The sequence below is a fragment of the Caenorhabditis remanei genome, chromosome III, assembly GCF_010183535.1.
Source record: "Caenorhabditis remanei strain PX506 chromosome III, whole genome shotgun sequence".
Lineage (NCBI taxonomy): Eukaryota > Metazoa > Nematoda > Chromadorea > Rhabditida > Rhabditidae > Caenorhabditis > Caenorhabditis remanei.
This window is the reverse complement of record NC_071330.1, coordinates 14770994-14792094: the sequence shown is the minus strand read 5'-3', so window position 1 is coordinate 14792094 and position 21101 is coordinate 14770994. Positions and strand designations below refer to the sequence as shown.

The window sequence follows — 21101 nt, the reverse complement described above, 5'->3', positions numbered from 1 at the left end:
ATCAATACGAAAAACGAAGAAAAAAAGATTGAGATAATTCAACGGGACTTGAGATCGATTCTTAGTAGTGAGAAGGTAAGGTTTGACTTTTTTGAAGTCGACACCAAGTTCGATTCTTCGATTGGAATGATAGCACTACGAAACACTTTCAACCAAGTGCCCAACAAACTAAAGATCAGCAAGTTCGAGTCCTGGGTTGAAAAAGTCTATGATGATTCTATAACACAATTAATAAGAAAGATAGACCCGGAACATCTCAAATTCGTTAAACTGAGAGCCAGAATAATTTATGCTGATCGGGATCCAAATTGGGCAGACTTCTTTGATTTGGAACAGTGCAAACGTTTGAAAATGTTAGATGTTCGATTTCCTTTTATGAAGCCAGAGGAAGTTATCAACTTGTTCACTCATGTAGAAAACGCTTATTTGGGGATTTGTCGGTTTATGAATGGATTTTTCTTGGATCAAGAAACCAAGGTTTGTACTTGCCACAATTTCGTAATGGATCTTAAAGACGTGAGCTATTTTTCTGCTCGATAGTTATCTATTCCTTTTTTCAGAAACTCCTTGAAAATCCCAATCTGAAACAATTCAAAATTTGTGTGCATGACTCATGGGCTTCTAAATTTGGATATGAATTTGAAAAGGTTGGTCTTCAACAATGGTGCTACTTCGTTTAAGAACTGCGCGTATAAGAACTGTGTCGTTTAAGAACTCTGTTTGCAATAGGGCGCATTTGTCGTGAAAAGTCCAAATTTAACGTCGAAAAACAACTGAAAACCTCAAATTTCAGTTGTCAATGCAAACACGCTCGATTGCTAAACGAGTTCTTAAACGACACAGTTTTTATACGCGCAGTTCTTCTGCGAAGCAAGTTCTTAAACGGTACAGTTTTTATTCGTGCAGTTCCTTAACAAAGCAGCACCTCAACCATACAACACCAGCAATGTTCCGTGGGTTAGCTTCCCATATTCGGGTTCTGATAAGAAATTGGAGATGTTGGTGAATGAGAAGTTGATATGGTTCAAGGGACCGTGTTATGTGAAGGGAGAGAGGGAAGATGAAATCAACGATCTGAAAAAGGAGGAAAAAGAAGAAGCACGTGGTGATGTTGAGGAAGAAGAAGAAGCACGTAATGGGGTTAATTTAATTTAATTTATTGACTGGGATATAAATCATGAAAATATACAGGAGACCGGATCATGCCCCTCACGAGGCTAAAGACCTGGTAGGAGGGGAAATACGTGGAAAGCAAGATAATTAAGTCAGGAAGTATGGGGGAAAAAATGGGGGAACGAGAATCAATTGATATGAGGAGAGAGGATATGAATGAAATAAGCGAGAAGGGGAGAGGGGGCAAGGTAAAGAGCGAATTCACAGGGGGAGATCATAGTCTATTAATTGAATGATTGAGAAGGGAGACAAATTCACCGGGAGAAAGGAACTTATGGGTATTACATGTGACAGAATTCCATAGGGGGATTGAATTAGAGAAAAAATCCTTAATATCAGGCCTAACACAAATTAAAGTCATGGGTCGTCTAGCCGAATTGGACAGTCTGACATACGACTGGATATTTGGTAAGTACGCTGCGCCGCATATAAATTTATAAAGTAAGATTAATTGAGATTTAAGTCTGCGATGGCGGACTGAGTAAATGTCGAGAATTTCGAGACGGTCGAGATATGAAGAATAAGGGATGTTGCATCGTTGTAGAACTTTTCTAGTGAATAATCTGAGTGGTTTTTCCAGTTTTTGAGACAGAACGCTAGAAGGTGAAGGAGAGTAAACAACAGAGCAATATTCAAGCAAGGGAAGAACATAGGTGTTGAAAAGATGTCTGTAGAGTGATAGAGATCTAGACTTGAAGGCTTTCAGCAGTTGATTACAGCGGAGTAAAGCTAACGAGGATAATTTGGAAATGTGAAGGTCGAATTTGAGATTAGAGTCGGTTAATAGACCCAAATCCCGTACTACTGTAGATTCGGAGATGGGGATGGAGTCTACATGAAATGGGTGACGAGAGTTTTCGGGACCTAGCCTAAGAAGGTGGTTGGGTTGAAGAAGAGCTTGATCATGTTGAAGAGGATGAAGACGAAAATGAAACAGAAGAAAAATTCAAGAAAAGTCTAAGCATTATTTATGGGATCCTCAACACTTTTCATTTCCAAAAAGACACCCCAATCGTTGCTCATCAAAAACTTTTGGAAATGACAGGAGAAGAAGTGATGGATCTGGATAAAGTCACCGAGCTTTTTAAGGAGTTTGATAACAAACTGCGTCCGAAGGGAGAGCAGCCAAAAGTGACATTGGCACAGATTTTAAATGTTCCAGACTTTGTTGAGAAATACTTGGATATTGATTCGAGGTGAGTACATTGGAGAAACATTTGAACACTGGCCGTAACTTAACAAAATTTCAGACTCCGCCTCCGAAAGACCTGCAAAACTATCCGGAAAATCCTCGATGAAAAGCCGCTACACATTGATCGTCTCAATTACAAATGCAACGGAAAATTTATCGAGATTTCCACCGATGGAGGCTTTAGGGTATTTTACGAAATCATTGAAATAGGAGTGAAAGTGACTAATGGGAATAAGAAGAAATTGATCCGCAAGAGATTCAAAAAAAAGCAGATTAAGATAATTCAACGAGATTTGTTGTCGATTCTTGGAAATGGGAAGCTGAGAATTGACAGTTTTAGAATTGAAAACTCTGAGATCTCTGGTTTATATGATGAGAAACCTCCGATTGGAATGAGAGTACTACAAAACACTGTCAATCGACTGACCAGCAAGCTGAATGTCAAGAAAATGGTGTATTTGGTTTACGTTGTTGACAAAGCTCTCGTAGAAATGGTGAAGGTGATGAACCCGGAGCATTTCCAATCCCTACAATTCAGTTTCGAACGATATTTATATAATTGTACCCTAGATTGGAAAGACTTGTATAATTTGGAACAATGGAAACAGTTGAAATCGTTAAATATTTTTTATCCGTTTCTGGCAGTATCGGATATTGTCAACTCCTACACTCATTTTGAGAATGCTCATTTGAAGATTCGCAGTTTTTACGATTTTTTCGATGAAAATTCTATATGGGATAAATTCATGCAGATAAAAAAGGTAAGCTATTTTCCTCAGTTGTCACACACACACCTCGCTTCAACCAGAGTTTTATGAGCTGAAAAATGTACAGAAATATAGATCTCGGCGAGTTCTCTGCCTCCGGGACGGGAGAATAGTCATCCGGCCCTCAGTGGGTAGCAGATTTATATTTTTCAGCTCATAATTTTGAGTTTGAAGCATATATTGATTTTCCCGCAACTTAAGTTTTGTATAAACCATACAGAACAAAGGTTGAGCTTAAGTTTCGAAGTTGACAACAAAATAGTGCGATTTTTGAGCTGTCTTTTTCAAATGGTCATAGCTCTCTAGGGAGTGTCTATACAAAAACGTTGTCAACTACAAAAATGAAGTTCTGCCTTTGTTCTCTATGGTTGATATATAATTTACTTTGTTGGACAATCAGTATTACCATGACACATTTCAAAGTTTGACAACTTCAACTGAAAAATATCAAAGTTTACTACCTTTTGACCGTTAGACCAACATGTCGTTTATATACGAAAACTGGCAGTCTGACCCCGCCCTCTTCCTCAAAAATTGACAATGAGCAATGCAACGGTTAGGGATAAAGAATTCCACATTGGACCTGTTTAGTGTGACATTCGGCGTCTCTAACCTTGACAAATATTTTCATAGTTATACTTTTCTGAAAGCTCTCATCCTTCTGAATTCATCTATTTAAGTTTCAAATCGATTAAATCATTTCTGACGGAGTTACGGTAACAGTAGTTAAGCCAAGAGGTTAGAGTGCTGCGTCAGCATGAATATACTTTTCTGAAAGCGCTTAATGCGCTGGTCCCCCTCAAAGTTTTGATAATAATGGAACAAGAACCAAAGTGAGAGATAAAGTTGATTAAATTATTTGGTACATGTTTTATTATTAACACTTCAAACGTTATGATTTTTCGTCTTATCATTGAAAATCGTTCAAATTCAAAGCATCTCATGTTCGTCTTCTTCTTCCACCTCTCCCTCCACATAACACGGTCCCTTGAACCATATCAACTTCTTCTCCACCAACATCTTCAATTTCTTATTAGAAGTTGGGTATGGGTATGGAATGCTAATCCAGCATGGATACGGAGCATTGTTGATGTTGTATTGTTGGAGACTTTTTTTAATCTTCTTATAAGCAGACTCCCACATGTTTCCGTCTGCACGTATTTTTAACTGTTCCAGATTAGGGTTTTGAAAGAGTTTCTGAAAAAAATAGATGATAGTTCAGTCGTAACGGTCAAAAGGTAGTAAACTTTGATATTTTTCAGTTGAAGTTGTCAAACTTTGAAATGTGTCATGGTAATACTGATTGTCCAACAAAGTAAATTATATATCAACCATAGAGAACAAAGGCAGAACTTCATTTTTGTAGTTGACAACGTTTTTGTATAGACACTCCCTAGAGAGCTATGACCATTTGAAAAAGACAGCTCAAAAATCGCACTATTTTGTTGTCAACTTCGAAACTTAAGCTCAACCTTTGTTCTGTATGGTTTATACAAAACTTAAGTTGCGGGAAAATCAATATATGCTTCAAACTCAAAATTATGAGCTGAAAAATATAAATCTGCTACCCACTGAGGGCCGGATGACTATTCTCCCGTCCCGGAGGCAGAGAACTCGCCGAGATCTATATTTCTGTACATTTTTCAGCTCATAAAACTCTGGTTGAAGCGAGGTGTGTGTGTGACAACTGAGGAAAATAGCTTACCTTTTTTATCTGCATGAATTTATCCCATATAGAATTTTCATCGAAAAAATCGTAAAAACTGCGAATCTTCAAATGAGCATTCTCAAAATGAGTGTAGGAGTTGACAATATCCGATACTGCCAGAAACGGATAAAAAATATTTAACGATTTCAACTGTTTCCATTGTTCCAAATTATACAAGTCTTTCCAATCTAGGGTACAATTATATAAATATCGTTCGAAACTGAATTGTAGGGATTGGAAATGCTCCGGGTTCATCACCTTCACCATTTCTACGAGAGCTTTGTCAACAACGTAAACCAAATACACCATTTTCTTGACATTCAGCTTGCTGGCCAGTTGATTGACAGTGTTTTGTAGTACTCTCATTCCAATCGGAGGTTTCTCATCATATAAACCAGAGATCTCAGAGTTTTCAATTCTAAAACTGTCAATTCTCAGCTTCCCATTTCCAAGAATCGACAACAAATCTCGTTGAATTATCTTAATCTGCTTTTTTTTGAATCTCTTGCGGATCAATTTCTTCTTATTCCCATTAGTCACTTTCACTCCTATTTCAATGATTTCGTAAAATACCCTAAAGCCTCCATCGGTGGAAATCTCGATAAATTTTCCGTTGCATTTGTAATTGAGACGATCAATGTGTAGCGGCTTTTCATCGAGGATTTTCCGGATAGTTTTGCAGGTCTTTCGGAGGCGGAGTCTGAAATTTTGTTAAGTTACGGCCAGTGTTCAAATGTTTCTCCAATGTACTCACCTCGAATCAATATCCAAGTATTTCTCAACAAAGTCTGGAACATTTAAAATCTGTGCCAATGTCACTTTTGGCTGCTCTCCCTTCGGACGCAGTTTGTTATCAAACTCCTTAAAAAGCTCGGTGACTTTATCCAGATCCATCACTTCTTCTCCTGTCATTTCCAAAAGTTTTTGATGAGCAACGATTGGCGTGTCTTTTTGGAAATGAAAAGTGTTGAGGATCCCATAAATAATGCTTAGACTTTTCTTGAATTTTTCTTCTGTTTCATTTTCGTCTTCATCCTCTTCAACATGATCAAGCTCTTCTTCAACCCCATTACGTGCTTCTTCTTCTTCCTCAACATCACCACGTGCTTCTTCTTTTTCCTCCTTTTTCAGATCGTTGATTTCATCTTCCCTCTCTCCCTTCACATAACACGGTCCCTTGAACCATATCAACTTCTCATTCACCAACATCTCCAATTTCTTATCAGAACCCGAATATGGGAAGCTAACCCACGGAACATTGCTGGTGTTGTATGGTTGAGGTGCTGCTTTGTTATAGAACTGCACGAATAAAAACTGTACCGTTTAAGAACTTGCTTCGCAGAAGAACTGCGCGTATAAAAACTGTGTCGTTTAAGAACTCGTTTAGCAATCGAGCGTGTTTGCATTGACAACTGAAATTTGAGGTTTTCAGTTGTTTTTCGACGTTAAATTTGGACTTTTCACGACAAATGCGCCCTATTGCAAACAGAGTTCTTAAACGACACAGTTCTTATACGCGCAGTTCTTAAACGAAGTAGCACCATTGTTGAAGACCAACCTTTTCAAATTCATATCCAAATTTAGAAGCCCATGAGTCATGCACACAAATTTTGAATTGTTTCAGATTGGGATTTTCAAGGAGTTTCTGAAAAAAGGAATAGATAACTATCGAGCAGAAAAATAGCTCACGTCTTTAAGATCCATTACGAAATTGTGGCAAGTACAAACCTTGGTTTCTTGATCCAAGAAAAATCCATTCATAAACCGACAAATCCCCAAATAAGCGTTTTCTACATGAGTGAACAAGTTGATAACTTCCTCTGGCTTCATAAAAGGAAATCGAACATCTAACATTTTCAAACGTTTGCACTGTTCCAAATCAAAGAAGTCTGCCCAATTTGGATCCCGATCAGCATAAATTATTCTGGCTCTCAGTTTAACGAATTTGAGATGTTCCGGGTCTATCTTTCTTATTAATTGTGTTATAGAATCATCATAGACTTTTTCAACCCAGGACTCGAACTTGCTGATCTTTAGTTTGTTGGGCACTTGGTTGAAAGTGTTTCGTAGTGCTATCATTCCAATCGAAGAATCGAACTTGGTGTCGACTTCAAAAAAGTCAAACCTTACCTTCTCACTACTAAGAATCGATCTCAAGTCCCGTTGAATTATCTCAATCTTTTTTTCTTCGTTTTTCGTATTGATCGATTTCTCTCTATCCCCATTCGTCACAATCAATCCTGCTTGAACGATTTCGTAAAAGACCTTGAAGTCTTCATTTATTGAAATCACGATACATTTTTCATCGCATTTGTAGCGGAAGCAATTTATGTGTAGTAGCTTATCATTGATAATTTCCCGGATAGTGGTACACGTCTTTCGGAGACGGAGTCTGAAATCTTACATGGGAATGACCCAAGGTGAAACGCTGGGATTTCTTAGATATTTTGGGAAATGATAGCCCTTACCCCAACTAGAACAAAACAAAAATATTACGTGCCCCTTTTCAGTTTCCAGAGAATGGCAGACACAATTCCATTTTTTCGACTTTTCTGAGTTGAACCACTTCGAGACATCATAACTTGGTCAATTCGAGAGCAATCTTTCCAAACTAAAGTGTAATCGCAAGATGTAGACAGAGGCTGTCATGGAATTAACTAGCCATTAATTCACGACCTTGACTAACCAGCCTAACAACTCTATGGCTTCTATTAGATTCACCACATCTAACCAAAATGGCGACAAGAAGTGGTTTGACAATGAATTCAATACGTGAAACGTGGCCTTCTCGAGGAAATGCTCAACAACTGTCGTTGACTACTTGCGTGCCCTAACCTCTGATTGTGCCGACCCCAAGTTAACCGATCGCCCTCAATTCGCCGCATAAAAGGAAAGGAAATCGTCAGTTCAACCACTCTTCGACTCTTGCACTCTTCAACTTGCTCTCTCACTCGTGGTCCCGAAGTCCTGCTCTGGAAGCTCTACTCGATGTCATCGATCTCAACCTTTGGCTCCACCATTCTTCTCAACCACTGCTGCTTCCAACGCTCAAGGCCCCACTAGAGACTAAAGTATCCTCCTGGCACCTTTTCACTATTGAATGAACCTGTTAAACTGTTCCTCTCTTGTTATTCTCCCATTCTGAATCTGACGGGGTTTACCTTCCATCTAACGTCGGAACAGAGGCTACAATAATGGTAGCTGACTCATGTTTCCAGCTGTCACTCCCGAATTACTATAAAGCAAAATGTGAAAATTTCCACTTCTCATGAAATCAGTAAGTGGACATTTTCAAAAAAACGTATTTGGGAGACCATGTCTATCCGATTGATAGTGACAAATAAGATGTATACGTATTCAGAAATATGGCTCACTTTTCATTCCAGAGACTTATTTTCATTTTTTTCAATTTTTAAGTTCAACTTCATGTATAGGGGTACGTTAATTCCTTAAAAATAAATTCGGCGTTTTTCGGTGAATTCTCTTTTTTTTATGTAGGACAGCTATAACAGTATTTTAAAAACTATGTTAGGCTGAAATGTACGTATACCTTTTGCTCGAAACGAACGATCAACTGAACAGTTGAAAAAACACATGTACCCCTATACATGAAGTTGAACTTAAAAATTGAAAAAATGAAAATAAGTCTCTGGAATGAAAAGTGAGCCACATTTTTAAATACGTATATACACCTTATTTGTCACTAGCAATCGGATAGACTTGGTCTCCCAAATACGTTTTTTCGAAAATGTCCACTTACTGATTTCATGAGAAGTGGGAATTTTCACATTTTGCTTTATAGTAACTTGGGAGTCACAGCTCGAAACATGAGTCAGTTAACTTTTATATAGCTCGTGTCTACATCTTGCGATTACACTTTAGTTTGGAAAGATTGCTCTCGAATTGACCAAGTTCTGATGTCTCGAAGTGGTTCAACTCAAAAAAGTCGAAAAAATCGAATTGTGCCTGTCATTCTCTGGAAACTCAAAAGGGGCACGTAAGATTTTTGTTTTGTTCTAGTTGGGGTATGGGCTATCAATTCCCAAAATGTCTAAGAAATCCCAGCGTTACACCCTACGTCATTCCCATGTTAGTAATGTTTTGAGAACTGATACACCCTGTTTTCAAATGTTTCTTCACTATCCTCACCTCGAATCAATATCCAAGTACTTCTCCACAAAGTCTGGAACATTAAGAACCTGTGCCAGCGTCACTGTTGGCTTCTGCTCCTCGACAACCACTTCCTCGACTTCCTCCTTCAAACAGAAATCTCCGTTATCGATGTTCTTAAAGAATTCAGTGACTTGATCCAGATCCATCACTCCATCTCCCGTCATTTCCATTAGTTTTTGATGAGCAACAATCGGGGAGTTATTTTGGAAATGAAGAGTGAAGAGGATCCCATCGATAGCTTCCTGGTTGAAAATTAGCGGCATGGTCTGGAAAAAAAGATAATAATTGGAGCAAGACCCACCCCTCTCTGAGTCGCCACACGCATATGTATATTTCTCATTTAAAAAACACACAAAAGGAACGTTTTGAAAATCACAATGAAAAAAAGTTATTCAAAAAAACCATGCGGAACAAAATTGTTGACAGAATCATCAACAATTTTTGCGAAGCTCCGCCCACCAAAATCGGCCACCTCATTATAATCGGATTTAAAGAGAGCGGGGGATGAAAATCGGCCACCTCATAACAATCGGATTTAAAAAAAAGGGGCGAAATCGGCGACCCCCATGACTATTGGATTATTGAGATGGGGCGATGACAAGTATGCAGTTTTGCCAGTGTATTTATGTCATTATTATTTTTGCGAAATATGAAAAAAAATTGATATAGACAAGTTTGAGGGAGTTGAGATCCTTTCAAATTCGGAATCTACATTAAATATGGAGTAATATGATTTTCCAAAAACTTTAACATTTCCCTCATGGAGCAAGAATTCAATCTATTCATTCCCTAAATTTCAGCTCATAAATCTGTGTGTCAGTGTCCCAACTAAAAAAACTCCTAAAAACTGACATGGGAATGACCCAGGTTGTAACGCTGGGATTTCTTAGATATTTTGGGAATTGATAGCCCATACCCCAACTAGAACAAAACAAAAATCTTACGTGCCCCTTTTGAGTTTCCAGAGAATGACAGGCACAATTCGATTTTTTCGACTTTTTTGAGTTGAACCACTTCGAGACATCAGAACTTGGTCAATTCGAGAGCAATCTTTCCAAACTAAAGTGTAATCGCAAGATGTAGACACGAGCTATATAAAAGTTAACTGACTCATGTTTCGAGCTGTGACTCCCAAGTTACTATAAAGCAAAAATGTGAAAATTTCCTCTTCTCATGAAATCAGAAATTGGGCATTTTCGAAAAAGACGTATTTCTGAGACTATGTCTATCCGATTGCTAGTGACAAATAAGGTGCATATACGTATTCAAATATTTGGCTTACCTTTCATTCCAGAGACTTATTTTCATTTTTTCAACTTTTTAGTCCAACTTCATACATGTGTTTTTTCAACTGTCCAGTTGATCGTTCGTGTCGAGCAAAAGGTATACGTACATTTTAGCCTAACATAGTTTTTAAAATACTGTTATAGCTGTCCTACATAAAAAAAAGAGAATCCACCGAAAAACGCCGAATTTGTTTTTAAGGAATTGGCGTATCCCTGTACATGAAGGTGAGCTTAAAAGTCGAAAAAAAGAAAATAAGTCTCTGGAATGAAAGATGAGCCATATATTTGAATACGTATACACCTTATTTGTCACTAGCAATCGGATAGAAACATGAGTCAGTTAACTTTTATTTAGCTTGTGTCTAAATCTTGCGATTACATTTTAGTTTGAAAAGATTGCTCTTGAATTGACCGAGTTCTGATGTCTCGAAGTGGTTCAACTCAAAAAAGTCGAAAAAATCGAATTGTGCCTGTCATTCTCTGGAAACTCAAAAGGGGCACGTAAGATTTTTATTTTGTTCTAGTTGGGGTATGGGCTATCAATTCCCAAAATGTCTAAGAAATCCCGGCGTTACACCCTGGGTCATTCCCATGTGAGAGGATTAAACCAGATGCGCTAATGTTCTGAGAATGAATAGATCACATATACTGTAGTTTTCTGACAAAACCTCAATCGATTTTTCGACATTAAACGTTTGATTCATGAGTAGAGTTACGTTGAAATTTTTTGAAGAATCGCATATTTTCCCTTCAATATATTTGTACTTCCCCCTTTATTTTCTTTTATTGTCGACCTATTGCCATAGCTCTTCTAAAGCTCTCGGAATTCTCACTTAATTATTTCTCATAAAACATTCTCGAATTGAACTGTGAATGATCAACAAATTATTGTATTTTTGAGTACACATTTCATTATTAACACATCAAAAGTTAGGAATCGTTTAAATTCAAAGTGTTCAGCGGCAGCATCTCATGCTCATCTTCTTTCTCCATAGCGTCTTCTTCTTCGTCTTCCGCCTCCTCATCTGCTATCTCTTCTTCTTTCCCATTTCCATCCACATAACACGCTCTCCTAAACCGAATCATTTTCTCGACTTCATCCTTCAATCGGAATTCTCCGTTATCGATTTTCTCAAAAAACTCGGTGACTTGATCTAGATCCATCACTTCCTCTCCTTTAGCCATTTCCATTAGTTTTTGGTGGGCAACGATTGGGGTGTCCTTTTGGAGATGGAGAGTGTAGAGGATCCCAATGCAAATTTCTTCTGAATAGTCATCATCTATCTCTTCTTCCACCTCTCCCTCCACATAACACGGTCCTTTGAACCATATCATTTTCTTATTTATCAACATCTCCAATTTCTTATCAGAATCCGGGTATGGAATACTGACCCAGCACGGGTACGGAGTGTTGTTGGTGTTGTATTGTTGGAAACTTGATCTGATTTCTCTGACGTGACGAGCATCCATACCATACCATGCTTCTATTTTGAATTGTTTCAGATTGGGATTTTTAAGGAGTTTCTGAAAGAAAACTTTGATAATTAGCCATTTCAAAAAAAAGCTCACATCTTTAAGCTTCATTAAAAGATTTTGTAGAGGCGTGTTGTCCGAATAATAATAAATGTTGCGAATACACAAATGAAAATTCTCTACATGAGTGAAGAATCTGAGAATGTCCAGTAAATCCGGTTGCCAATTATAAACTCTCAACGATTTCAAACCTTTCCATTGTTCTAGATCATACAAGCCTTTAAAACGACTTATGTTATCACCCCAAGAATTTGTAAGTGTAAGGCACTTTAGATGCTCCGGGTCTATCCTCTTCAATAATGCTATTAAAAGTTCATCCTTTCTTTCAACTGAGTACTCCAAATTGCTGATCTTTAGTCTGTTGGGAAGTTGATTGAAAGTGAATCGTAGTGCTACCTCTCCAATCATATGTTCCTCAACAAAATTGGAGGTTTCTGAGTTTTCTTGGATTTCAAAAGTGTCAATTCTCTGCTTCTCACTACAAAGGATCGAACTCAAATCCCGTTGAATTATCTCAACCTGCTCTCCTTCGTCATCCGTTCCGATCACTTTCTCTCTATCCCCATTAGTCACTTTTAATCCATTTTTTTCTATGAATTCGTAAGAGATCTTGAAGCCTCCATCTGTAGAAATCTCGATCACCAAGTCATTATATTTGTAGTTGACACTGTCTTTGTATAGCGGCTTTTCATTGAGGATTTCACGGATAGTTTTGCAGGTCTTACGGAGGCGGAGTCTGAAATTTCAGTGATGTTATGAGTACTGTAACGACCAGTTTCAAAATGTTTCTCCACAATCCTCACCTCGTTCTAATATCCAAGTATTTCTCCACAAAGTTCGGAACATTAAGAATCTGTGCCAGCGTCACTTTCTGGACATCCTCTTTTATTTGGAATTCTAATTTATCGATCTTCTTAAAAAACTCAGTGACTTGTTCCTGGCTCATCACTTCCTCTCCGGTCATTTCAATTAGTTTTTGATGAGCAAAGCTTGAGAGTTCTTTTTGGGAATGAAACGTAAGGAGTATCCCATTGATAGCTTCTTGTTTGAAAACTAGAGGCATCGTCTGGAAAAATAAAAGGTGATGGTTACAAGGGAACAGAGCTGTGCGGAAGTAAAATTTTCAAAAGGGAAGACGGAAGAAGGAAAAAGGAAAAAGGAATTCCGCAAAGCTCTAAAGTAAAAAGTCAGAAGGAGGTGCAGATAATAATTGGAACAAGAGTCAAGGTTAGAAATGAAATCGATTGAATTATTGGGTACATGTTTTTAGAAGAAAAATTATCAGAGCTGTTTTCTCAGACCAGTTTTTTAGAAAAATATTTTTTTTTTTCGGTTTTGTGGACACAACTTGTATTTAAATACTACAAACCCACCGCTCTCTGAGTCGCCACACGTAAATGTATATTTTTAATTAAAAAACAGAAAAAAACGTTTTGGAAATTTTCGAAACGGAAAAAGTTATTTATTTAAAAGAAACAACTATGCGGAACAAATCTGTTGACAGAATAATAGAAACTTTTGGCGAAGCTCCGCCCACCGAAATCGGTCAGAGCAATCGGATTTAAAGAGAGCGGGGGATGAAAATCGGCCACCTCATAACTACCGGATTGAAGAGAAGGGGCGATGACTTCCTTCCGTGAAAGTCATCTACCTTTCCTCGTCGTCTCCAGAAGACGTCAAAATAGTTGTTTTTGAAAAAAGAAAAGTTCGGGCATTAACTAACGGAAATTTCCAACCAATCTATCTAGATTTTATAGAAATCGGTCCAATACGGACGGAATTATGCCTTGCCGATTAATTATTGTCCTTTCTGGAAATCAATTCATTAATTCAAATTTTTTTCCTCAATGAATTGTATTAGGATACAGCATTCTCTATTCAAAATAATGTTTTCCAGCGGGAAATTTGAAACAATGGTTTTGATAAGAACTATTTCTCAACCACAACACGGCGGTTTTCAAAAATTTTCAGGCCCAATTTTCTCGCCAACGGCATGAGATAGAGCAGGGTCGAAAGTGTTTATGTGCAAAGTTTCAGCCAATTCTCAACCCTGATATGAAAAAGGTTCCCTCGTTAGTCATTTCGTTTAGAGTCTGCGCACGGGAGCGCGTTTACGGTCTGTAATTGGTCCCTTGCTGATCACATGTGTGAGCCACCAACAAACAATTAATCGGGATTACGGAGGGAACAGTGACACATACAGTGACGAAATAGCCCGTTTGTTCGAAAAAAGTCAGTTTCTCCGCAAAATCTTTCAGTTTGAATATTTTTGATCGAACTTTCCGTCACATTAGATTCCAAAAAGTGTAGAATACATCCAGGGAATCCATTTCACACGAAAAGTGGTTCCCATAAATTTTTACATGTTTCGATAGCCCGATGTTTAGAGATCTTAACTACAGAAAATTCTCCAGAAATTTTTAAAGGTAGCACCACAAAAAGCAGGAAACGGCGGAAGTCGTGAACTTCTCAAGCTATTTTTTAGAAGAAAATGTTATTTTTCGGTTTTTTGCTCACAACTTTGCTCTAAATACAACAGAAAAACAGAAAAAAAAACAACGAGAAAGGTTATTTTAAAAACTATGCGGAACAAAATTGTTGACAGAATCATCGACACGTTTTGCAAAGATACGCCCACTGAGTTCGGCCATAACAATCGGATTTGAACAGAAGGGGCAATGAAAAACGGCCACCTCATAACAATCGGATTTAAAAAAAGGGGCGAAATCGGCGACCCCCATGACTATCGGATTATTGAGATGTGGCGATGACAAGTATGCAGTTTTGCCAGTGTATTTATGTCATTATTATTTTTGCGGAATATGAAAAAAAAACTGATATGGTCAAGTTTGGAGGAGTTGAGATCATTTCAGATTTGGAATCTACATTAAATATGGAGTAATATAGGTGATGTCCGGTCAAAAATCTCATAAGAGTTACTGTAGATGTAAAAAAGGAAGTCGCTGTTTTGAACCGGACTTGTACGATACAAATGTCAATGAAATCAGTAAGGGAGATAAGTCTAATAAGACAACAAAACACATTTAATAGAGCGTGTTTGCATAGCAGATATCTTACAGACAAACAGAAATTGTAGTAAATAGTATTCTAAGATAGCTAATTTATTAGTTTCTCAATTTGGTTTATTGTTCAAATTCATCTCCCTCCACATAACACGGTCCCTTGAACCATATGATCATTTTATCAACCAAAATTTCCAATTTCTTATCAGAATTTGGGTATGGAATACTAATCCAGCACGGATGCGGAGCATTGTTCGTGTTGTATTGTTGGAGACTTGCTTTAACATTCTCAAAGGCACGATTCATCATACCAAAGCATGCTTCCATTTTGAACTGTTTTAGATTGGGATTTTGAAGAAGTTTCTGAAAAAACATGGATAGTTAGTATATATCCTAATGATAGCTCACATCTTTAATCATCATTATTGAAGTGTGTAAAGGTGTGTAGTTCGAATAACTGTAAAAACCGTCAATCTCCAAATGGGCATTATCCACATGAGTGTAGAATCTGATAATGTCCGAAATCACCAGTACCCGATAAAAAACTTTTAACGATTTCAAACATTTCCATTGTTGCAGATTATACAAGTCCACAACAGGGGTCCAAAAATATGCAAATTGTAAGACAAAGAGTCGAAGAAATTTGAGACTTTCCGGGTCTATCGTCTTCAATGTTTCAATTAAAACTTCATTCACTTCTTCAACACCGTACTTCAAATTTCTGATCTTTAATTTGTTTGGCACTTCATTCAATGTGTTTCGTAGTGCTATACTTCCAAATTGAGCTTCAACATGTTTTTTATAGTTTTCAATTTCGAAAGTGTCAATTCTCAGCTTCTCACTACCAAAAATCGACATCAAATCCCGTTGAATTATTTCAACCTTTTCTTCGTTTGTTGCATTTATCAGGTTCACTTTTTCCCCATTTTTCACATTCAATCCTCCTTCAGTGATCTCGTAAGAGACCTTGAAGCCTTCATTTGTAGAAATTTCGATACAATTTATATTGCATTTGTACTTGAGACAATCTATGAATAGCGGCTTTTCATTGAGGGTTTCACGGATGGTGGTACAGGTCTTTCGGAGGCGGAGCCTAAAATTTTAGTGATGTTATGTTACGGCCAGTGTTGAAATGTTTCTCCAAAGTACTCACCTCGTCTCAATATCCAAGTATTTCTCCACGAAGTTCGGAACATTAAGAACCTGTGCCAGCGTCACGTTCTCAACTTCCTTCTGCAACCGGAATTCTCCGTTGTCGATCATCTTAAAGAACTCAGTGACTTGTTCCTGGCTCATCACTTCCACTCCGGTAATTTCAATTAGTTTTTGATGGGCGAAGAATGGGAGTTCTTTTTGGAAATGAAAAGTGAAGAGAATGCCGTTGATAACTTCCTGGTTGTAAGCTAGAGGCATGGTCTGGATCAATAGAAGTTGATGATTTGTAAAAGATCGGAAGGAGGTGATGTAGAATAAGAAATGAAGTTGATTGAATTATTGGGTACATTATAAGGAAAAAGATCGGAAAAGTTGGATTTCTAATGGGTGACTAATGAGTATACAATACTTTTAATTTGTTAATATTTGGCGGAAAAGGATCAAATCAACAAAGAAATGTTACTCAAAGTTGTAGTATTCCAGCCCAATCTTATTGAGGAATAGAAAAACGGTCAGCCAAGTGGTGAGCTATTCAACGCAATAAAACATTCTAGGGAACCTCCAAAATAATTGTGACATTGTAAGTTTATAAAAATCAACGGTGTTCTAACGTAAGATGTCACCTCGGGCCAATCATGGGCCTAGTGATATTTCAAAGACCTATTGTCAGCTTGTGACAACATAAGTTTTTAATTTTGAGGATTCTAAAGAGGTTCAATAGTTAAAATTTTACTAACCGTCTTGATCCCGTCCGAGATGCGCCACACTAGCGATTTTGTTATAGTTTGTCTGAAAGCCCCCATGACCAAAACCCACAAAATCCGGTTAAAAATTACTCGAGTTACCTAGAGGAAAATAAAAAATTCGAGAAAAAAGCAATCAGTTCCTAGATTTTTATGGTTGAATATCCTACTTTTCTAGGTGTTTAAATAATTTTTACATGTTTCTATAGACAGATGTTCAGAGATCGTTTAAACAAATGTTTACGCTATAAGATAAAGGAAACGGTGGAGAAAATGTAATTTTTCGGTTTTGTGCTCACAACTTTGCTTTAAATGCTACGAAACCACCTTCTCTGAGTCACCACATGCATATGTATATTTCTCATTAAAAAACAGAAAAGAAAAAAACCTTCACAATGAAAAAAGTAATTAAAAAAACAATGCTGAACACAATTGTTCACAGAATCATCAACACTTTTGGCGAAGCTCCGCCCATCGAAATCGGTCATAACAATCGGATTTAAGGGGGCGATGAAAATCGGCGACCTCATAACTAGCGGATAAAAGAGTGGGGGCGATGACATGTATGCAGTTTTTGCATAATTCGAAAAAAAACTCATGGAACCAAAAAGTTACTCTTCTTTATTAAAAATTGAAGAATAATGCAGTTTTCACTGAAAAATTTGATAAAAACTACATTTTTTTACTATTTTTTTTCGCTATTTTTGACTCAAAAACAGCTTTTTGAACCAAAAAATACTCAATTTTCCGTTCCTTACCACTTCTGTGTCATCGATGAATGCAAGTCATAATTCCGTCCGTATTGGACCGATTTCTATAAAATCTAGATAGAATGGTTGGAAATTTCCGTTAGTTAATGCCCGAACTTTTCTTTTTTCGAAAACAACTATTTTGACGTCTTCTGGAGACGATGACGATTTTACCGGTCAATAGCGCTGAGGGAAGGTAGATAACTTTCACGGAAGGAAGTCACCGCCCCCCCCCTTTCTGTAATCCGATAGTTATGAGGTGAGGTGGCCGATTTTCAGTGTCGATTATTCTGTCAACAATTTTTCGTTGCGGAAGTTTCCAAAACGTTCTTTTCTGGTTTTTATGAGAAACCAGCCTGTCTGCCCCGCCTTCGGCGGTTCATCCGGCTGGTCACACCTCATTCACACTCTCTCGACTGTGCCCGCATGGCCGACTGGTCGCGGTCGCTGTCCAAAGCACGCCAGTTCGGTTTTGCCCGCTGGCTCACTTTCCCTTCTCTTTCCAGAACCGTTGCGGACAGCAAGGGGTGGGTTCGTAGTATTTAAAGAAAAGTTGTGGGCACAAAAAAGGAAAAAAAAAATTTTTTTCTCTAAAAAAAATGGTTTGTGAAAACAGCTCTGATCAATTTTCTTCTAAAAACATGTACCCAATAATTCAATCGATTTCATTTCTTACCTTGGTTCCTGTTACAATTATTATCTGCACCTCCTTCTGACTTTTTACTTTAGAGCTTTGCGGAATTCCTTCTTCCTTTTTTGAAATTTTACTAAGTTTGTTGTATTCTTTGTCTTTGATTTCTTTGTTTTTTATTACCCGTTTGCAATTAAAAATTCAATTAAAAATGTTTCTAAAGCTGACAAATTTCGACATCCGTTTTGAAAACTTCCGACTTCTGCCATTTTTGCACTTCCTTCCTCCGTCTTCTTTTTTGAAAATTTCACTTCCGCACAGCTCTGTTCCCTTGTAACCATCACTTTTTATTCTTCCAGACGATGCCTCTAGTTTTCAAACAAGAAGCTATCAATGGGATCCTCTTTACGCTTCATTCCCAAAAAGAACTCTCAAGCTTTGCTCATCAAAAACTAATTGAAATGACCGGAGAGGAAGTGATGAGCCAGGAACAAGTCACTGAGTTTTTTAAGAAGATCGATAAATTAGAATTCCAAATAAAGGAGGATGTCCAGAAAGTGACGCTGGCACAGATTCTTAATGTTCCGAACTTTGTGGAGAATTACTTGGATATTAGAACGAGGTGAGGATTGTGGAGAAACATTTTGAAACTGGTCGTTACAGTACTCATAACATCACTGAAATTTCAGACTCCGCCTCCGTAAGACCTGCAAAACTATCCGTGAAATCCTCAATGAAAAGCCGCTATACAAAGACTGTGTCAACTACAAATATAATGACTTGGTGATCGAGATTTCTACAGATGGAGGCTTCAAGATCTCTTACCAACTTATTAAAGAAGGATTGCGAGTGAGATACTGGAATAAAGAGAAAGTTATTAATGCAACAATCGGAGAAATGGTTGAAATAATTCAACGGGATTTGATGTCGATTCTTTGTAGTCAGAAGCTGAAAATTGACACTTTTGAAATCAAAGGCGACTCCTATACTTCTGGGAAACATCCGATTGGAGAGTTAGCTCTACGATTCACTTTCAATCAACTTCCCAACAAACTAAAGATCTGCAATTTGGAGTACTCGATTGAAAAAAAGGATGGACTTTTAATAGCATTATTGAAGAGGATAGACCCGGAGCATCTAAAATGCCTTACACTTACAAATTCTTTTAGTGATAACATAAGTTTTAAAGACTTGTATAATCTAGAACAATGGAAAGGTTTGAAATCGTTAAAAGTTTATAATTGGAAACTGACTGAACTGGACGATCTCAGATTCTTTACTCATGTAGAGAATGCTCATTTGGAAATTGGTATTTACCAATGGTACTTCCCGCCTCTACAAAATATTTTAATGGAGCTTAAAGATGTGAGCTGATTTTTTGAAATGGCTAATTATCGAAGTTGATTTCAGAAACTCCTTGAAAATCCCAATCTGAAACAATTCAAAATAGAAGCAAGGTATGGTGTGGATGCTCGTCACGTCAAAGAAATCAGATCAATTTTCCAACAATACAACACCAACAATGCTCAGTACCCGTGCTGGGTTAGCATTCCGTACCCGGATTCTGATAAGAAGCTGCAATTGCTAGTGAAGAAGAAGATGATATGGTTTAAGGGACCGTGTTATGTAAAAGGAGAGTGGGAAGAAGATAGTGATGAGGAAGAAGAAAAAGAAAGAGAGAGTGATGATGATGAGGACGAAGATGAAGAAGTAGGAGACTATTCCCAAGAATTATTGATTGGGATCCTCTACACTCTCCATCTCCAAAAGGACACCCCAATCGTTGCCCACCAAAAACTAATGGAAATGGCTAAAGAAGAGGAAGTGATGGATCTGGATCAAGTCACCGAGTTTTTTGAGAAAATCGATAATGGAGAATTCCGATTGAAAGATGAAGTCGAGAAAATGATTCGGTTCAAGAGAGCGTGTTGTGTGGATGGAAATGGGAAAGAACAAAAGATAGCAGATGATGTTGTCAACTATTTCCCTAAAGACAAATTTGTCGACAACTGAAAGGCTGAATGATGAGCCCCACATGGTTTTCCCCGCAAAACTAGGCTCATCATCGCCTTACTAATCTCTTATTTCAATATTGTTCCAATCTGTTCACTAATTCACTTTATTTATCTCTTTTTAATCTCCTGTTATCAGGAATATTCAAATAATTATAATTCAAATTACCGCTCTTAATTCCCTTTTGTCTGTAAACACGCTCTATCGCTCATCTACTCTCCTCCGCATCAACACTATCTCGTTGTCGGCGGCCGCGACGCGTGTCCGCGTAGCGGTCGACCGCGCATCTCAGTATCACTCTCGTACAACGAGAGAGGCGAGTTCTCCTACTTTTTGGGTAGAATGCGTGAGAGTGAGAGAGTTTTCCGGCGAAATAGATCCATATAATTTTCCAGGACTATTTCTAGCCAATTTAGCGCGAACTGACGCTAGGAAATTCCTAAAAACTCCACCTTTTTGGGCCCTTTAGGCCAATTCAAGCGATCCGCGGTTGTGACCGCTCATTTGTCTACTAATCGACCCGCGGCACTTCCAGCAGGACGCTTCTCTAAATATATAAAATTATCTCTCTTAAATTTATCTAAATCTTTCGTAAATAAATGGATCATTGTCTTAAAACTTGTGTTCTGTTGTCGCATTGCTCATCCTCACACTTATAGCCGTTATTCTCACATTTTAACCAGTTAGGGAAGATTTTATCCGGAGCGGGTCTGTCTCCGACCGCATTTAAGGCCCGCCTCCACATGGTGCATAACGACCGTTCATTATTGTAATGATTGGCCAGTGACACGTCCTCCGATTTATCGATTCGTCCGTAGAACTTCACAGAAGTAAGCCGGAAATCGCTCAAATTAGACTATTTCACGTCTATGAGCAAGAATCGAAACGAGAGAGGCGCTAACTGTAAAAAGAACCGAGTCGGCTTCCCTTTCTGAAAATTCAAGGCTAGTGAGCA

At 37.9% G+C, this 21101-nt stretch overlaps 4 protein-coding genes across 4 annotated transcripts; 2 read left to right on the top strand and 2 right to left on the bottom strand.

Annotated features, from left to right (window-relative positions):
• Positions 1-2211: 2211 nt before the first annotated feature.
• On the top strand, positions 2212-3183 carry GCK72_011420 (uncharacterized protein; the record flags this gene model as incomplete). The annotated part of the gene is made up of 2 exons (XM_053728434.1): positions 2212-2369; positions 2424-3183. The coding sequence occupies 2 exons, from the start codon at positions 2212-2214 to the stop codon at positions 3181-3183; spliced, it is 918 nt and encodes a 305-aa protein (XP_053588011.1).
• Positions 3184-11229: 8046 nt separating this feature from the next.
• GCK72_011419 (uncharacterized protein) lies at positions 11230-12895 on the bottom strand (the record flags this gene model as incomplete). Its single annotated transcript, XM_053728433.1, has 3 exons — positions 11230-11823; positions 12229-12568; positions 12636-12895. The coding sequence occupies 3 exons, from the start codon at positions 12893-12895 to the stop codon at positions 11230-11232; spliced, it is 1194 nt and encodes a 397-aa protein (XP_053588010.1).
• Positions 12896-14975: 2080 nt separating this feature from the next.
• Positions 14976-16268, bottom strand: GCK72_011418 (uncharacterized protein; the record flags this gene model as incomplete). Its single annotated transcript, XM_053728432.1, has 3 exons — positions 14976-15218; positions 15264-15948; positions 16009-16268. 3 exons carry the CDS (start codon positions 16266-16268, stop codon positions 14976-14978), a joined length of 1188 nt encoding a protein of 395 aa, XP_053588009.1.
• Positions 16269-18495: 2227 nt separating this feature from the next.
• On the top strand, positions 18496-20146 carry GCK72_011417 (uncharacterized protein; the record flags this gene model as incomplete). Its single annotated transcript, XM_053728431.1, has 3 exons — positions 18496-18755; positions 18823-19498; positions 19544-20146. 3 exons carry the CDS (start codon positions 18496-18498, stop codon positions 20144-20146), a joined length of 1539 nt encoding a protein of 512 aa, XP_053588008.1.
• Positions 20147-21101: the final 955 nt, after the last annotated feature.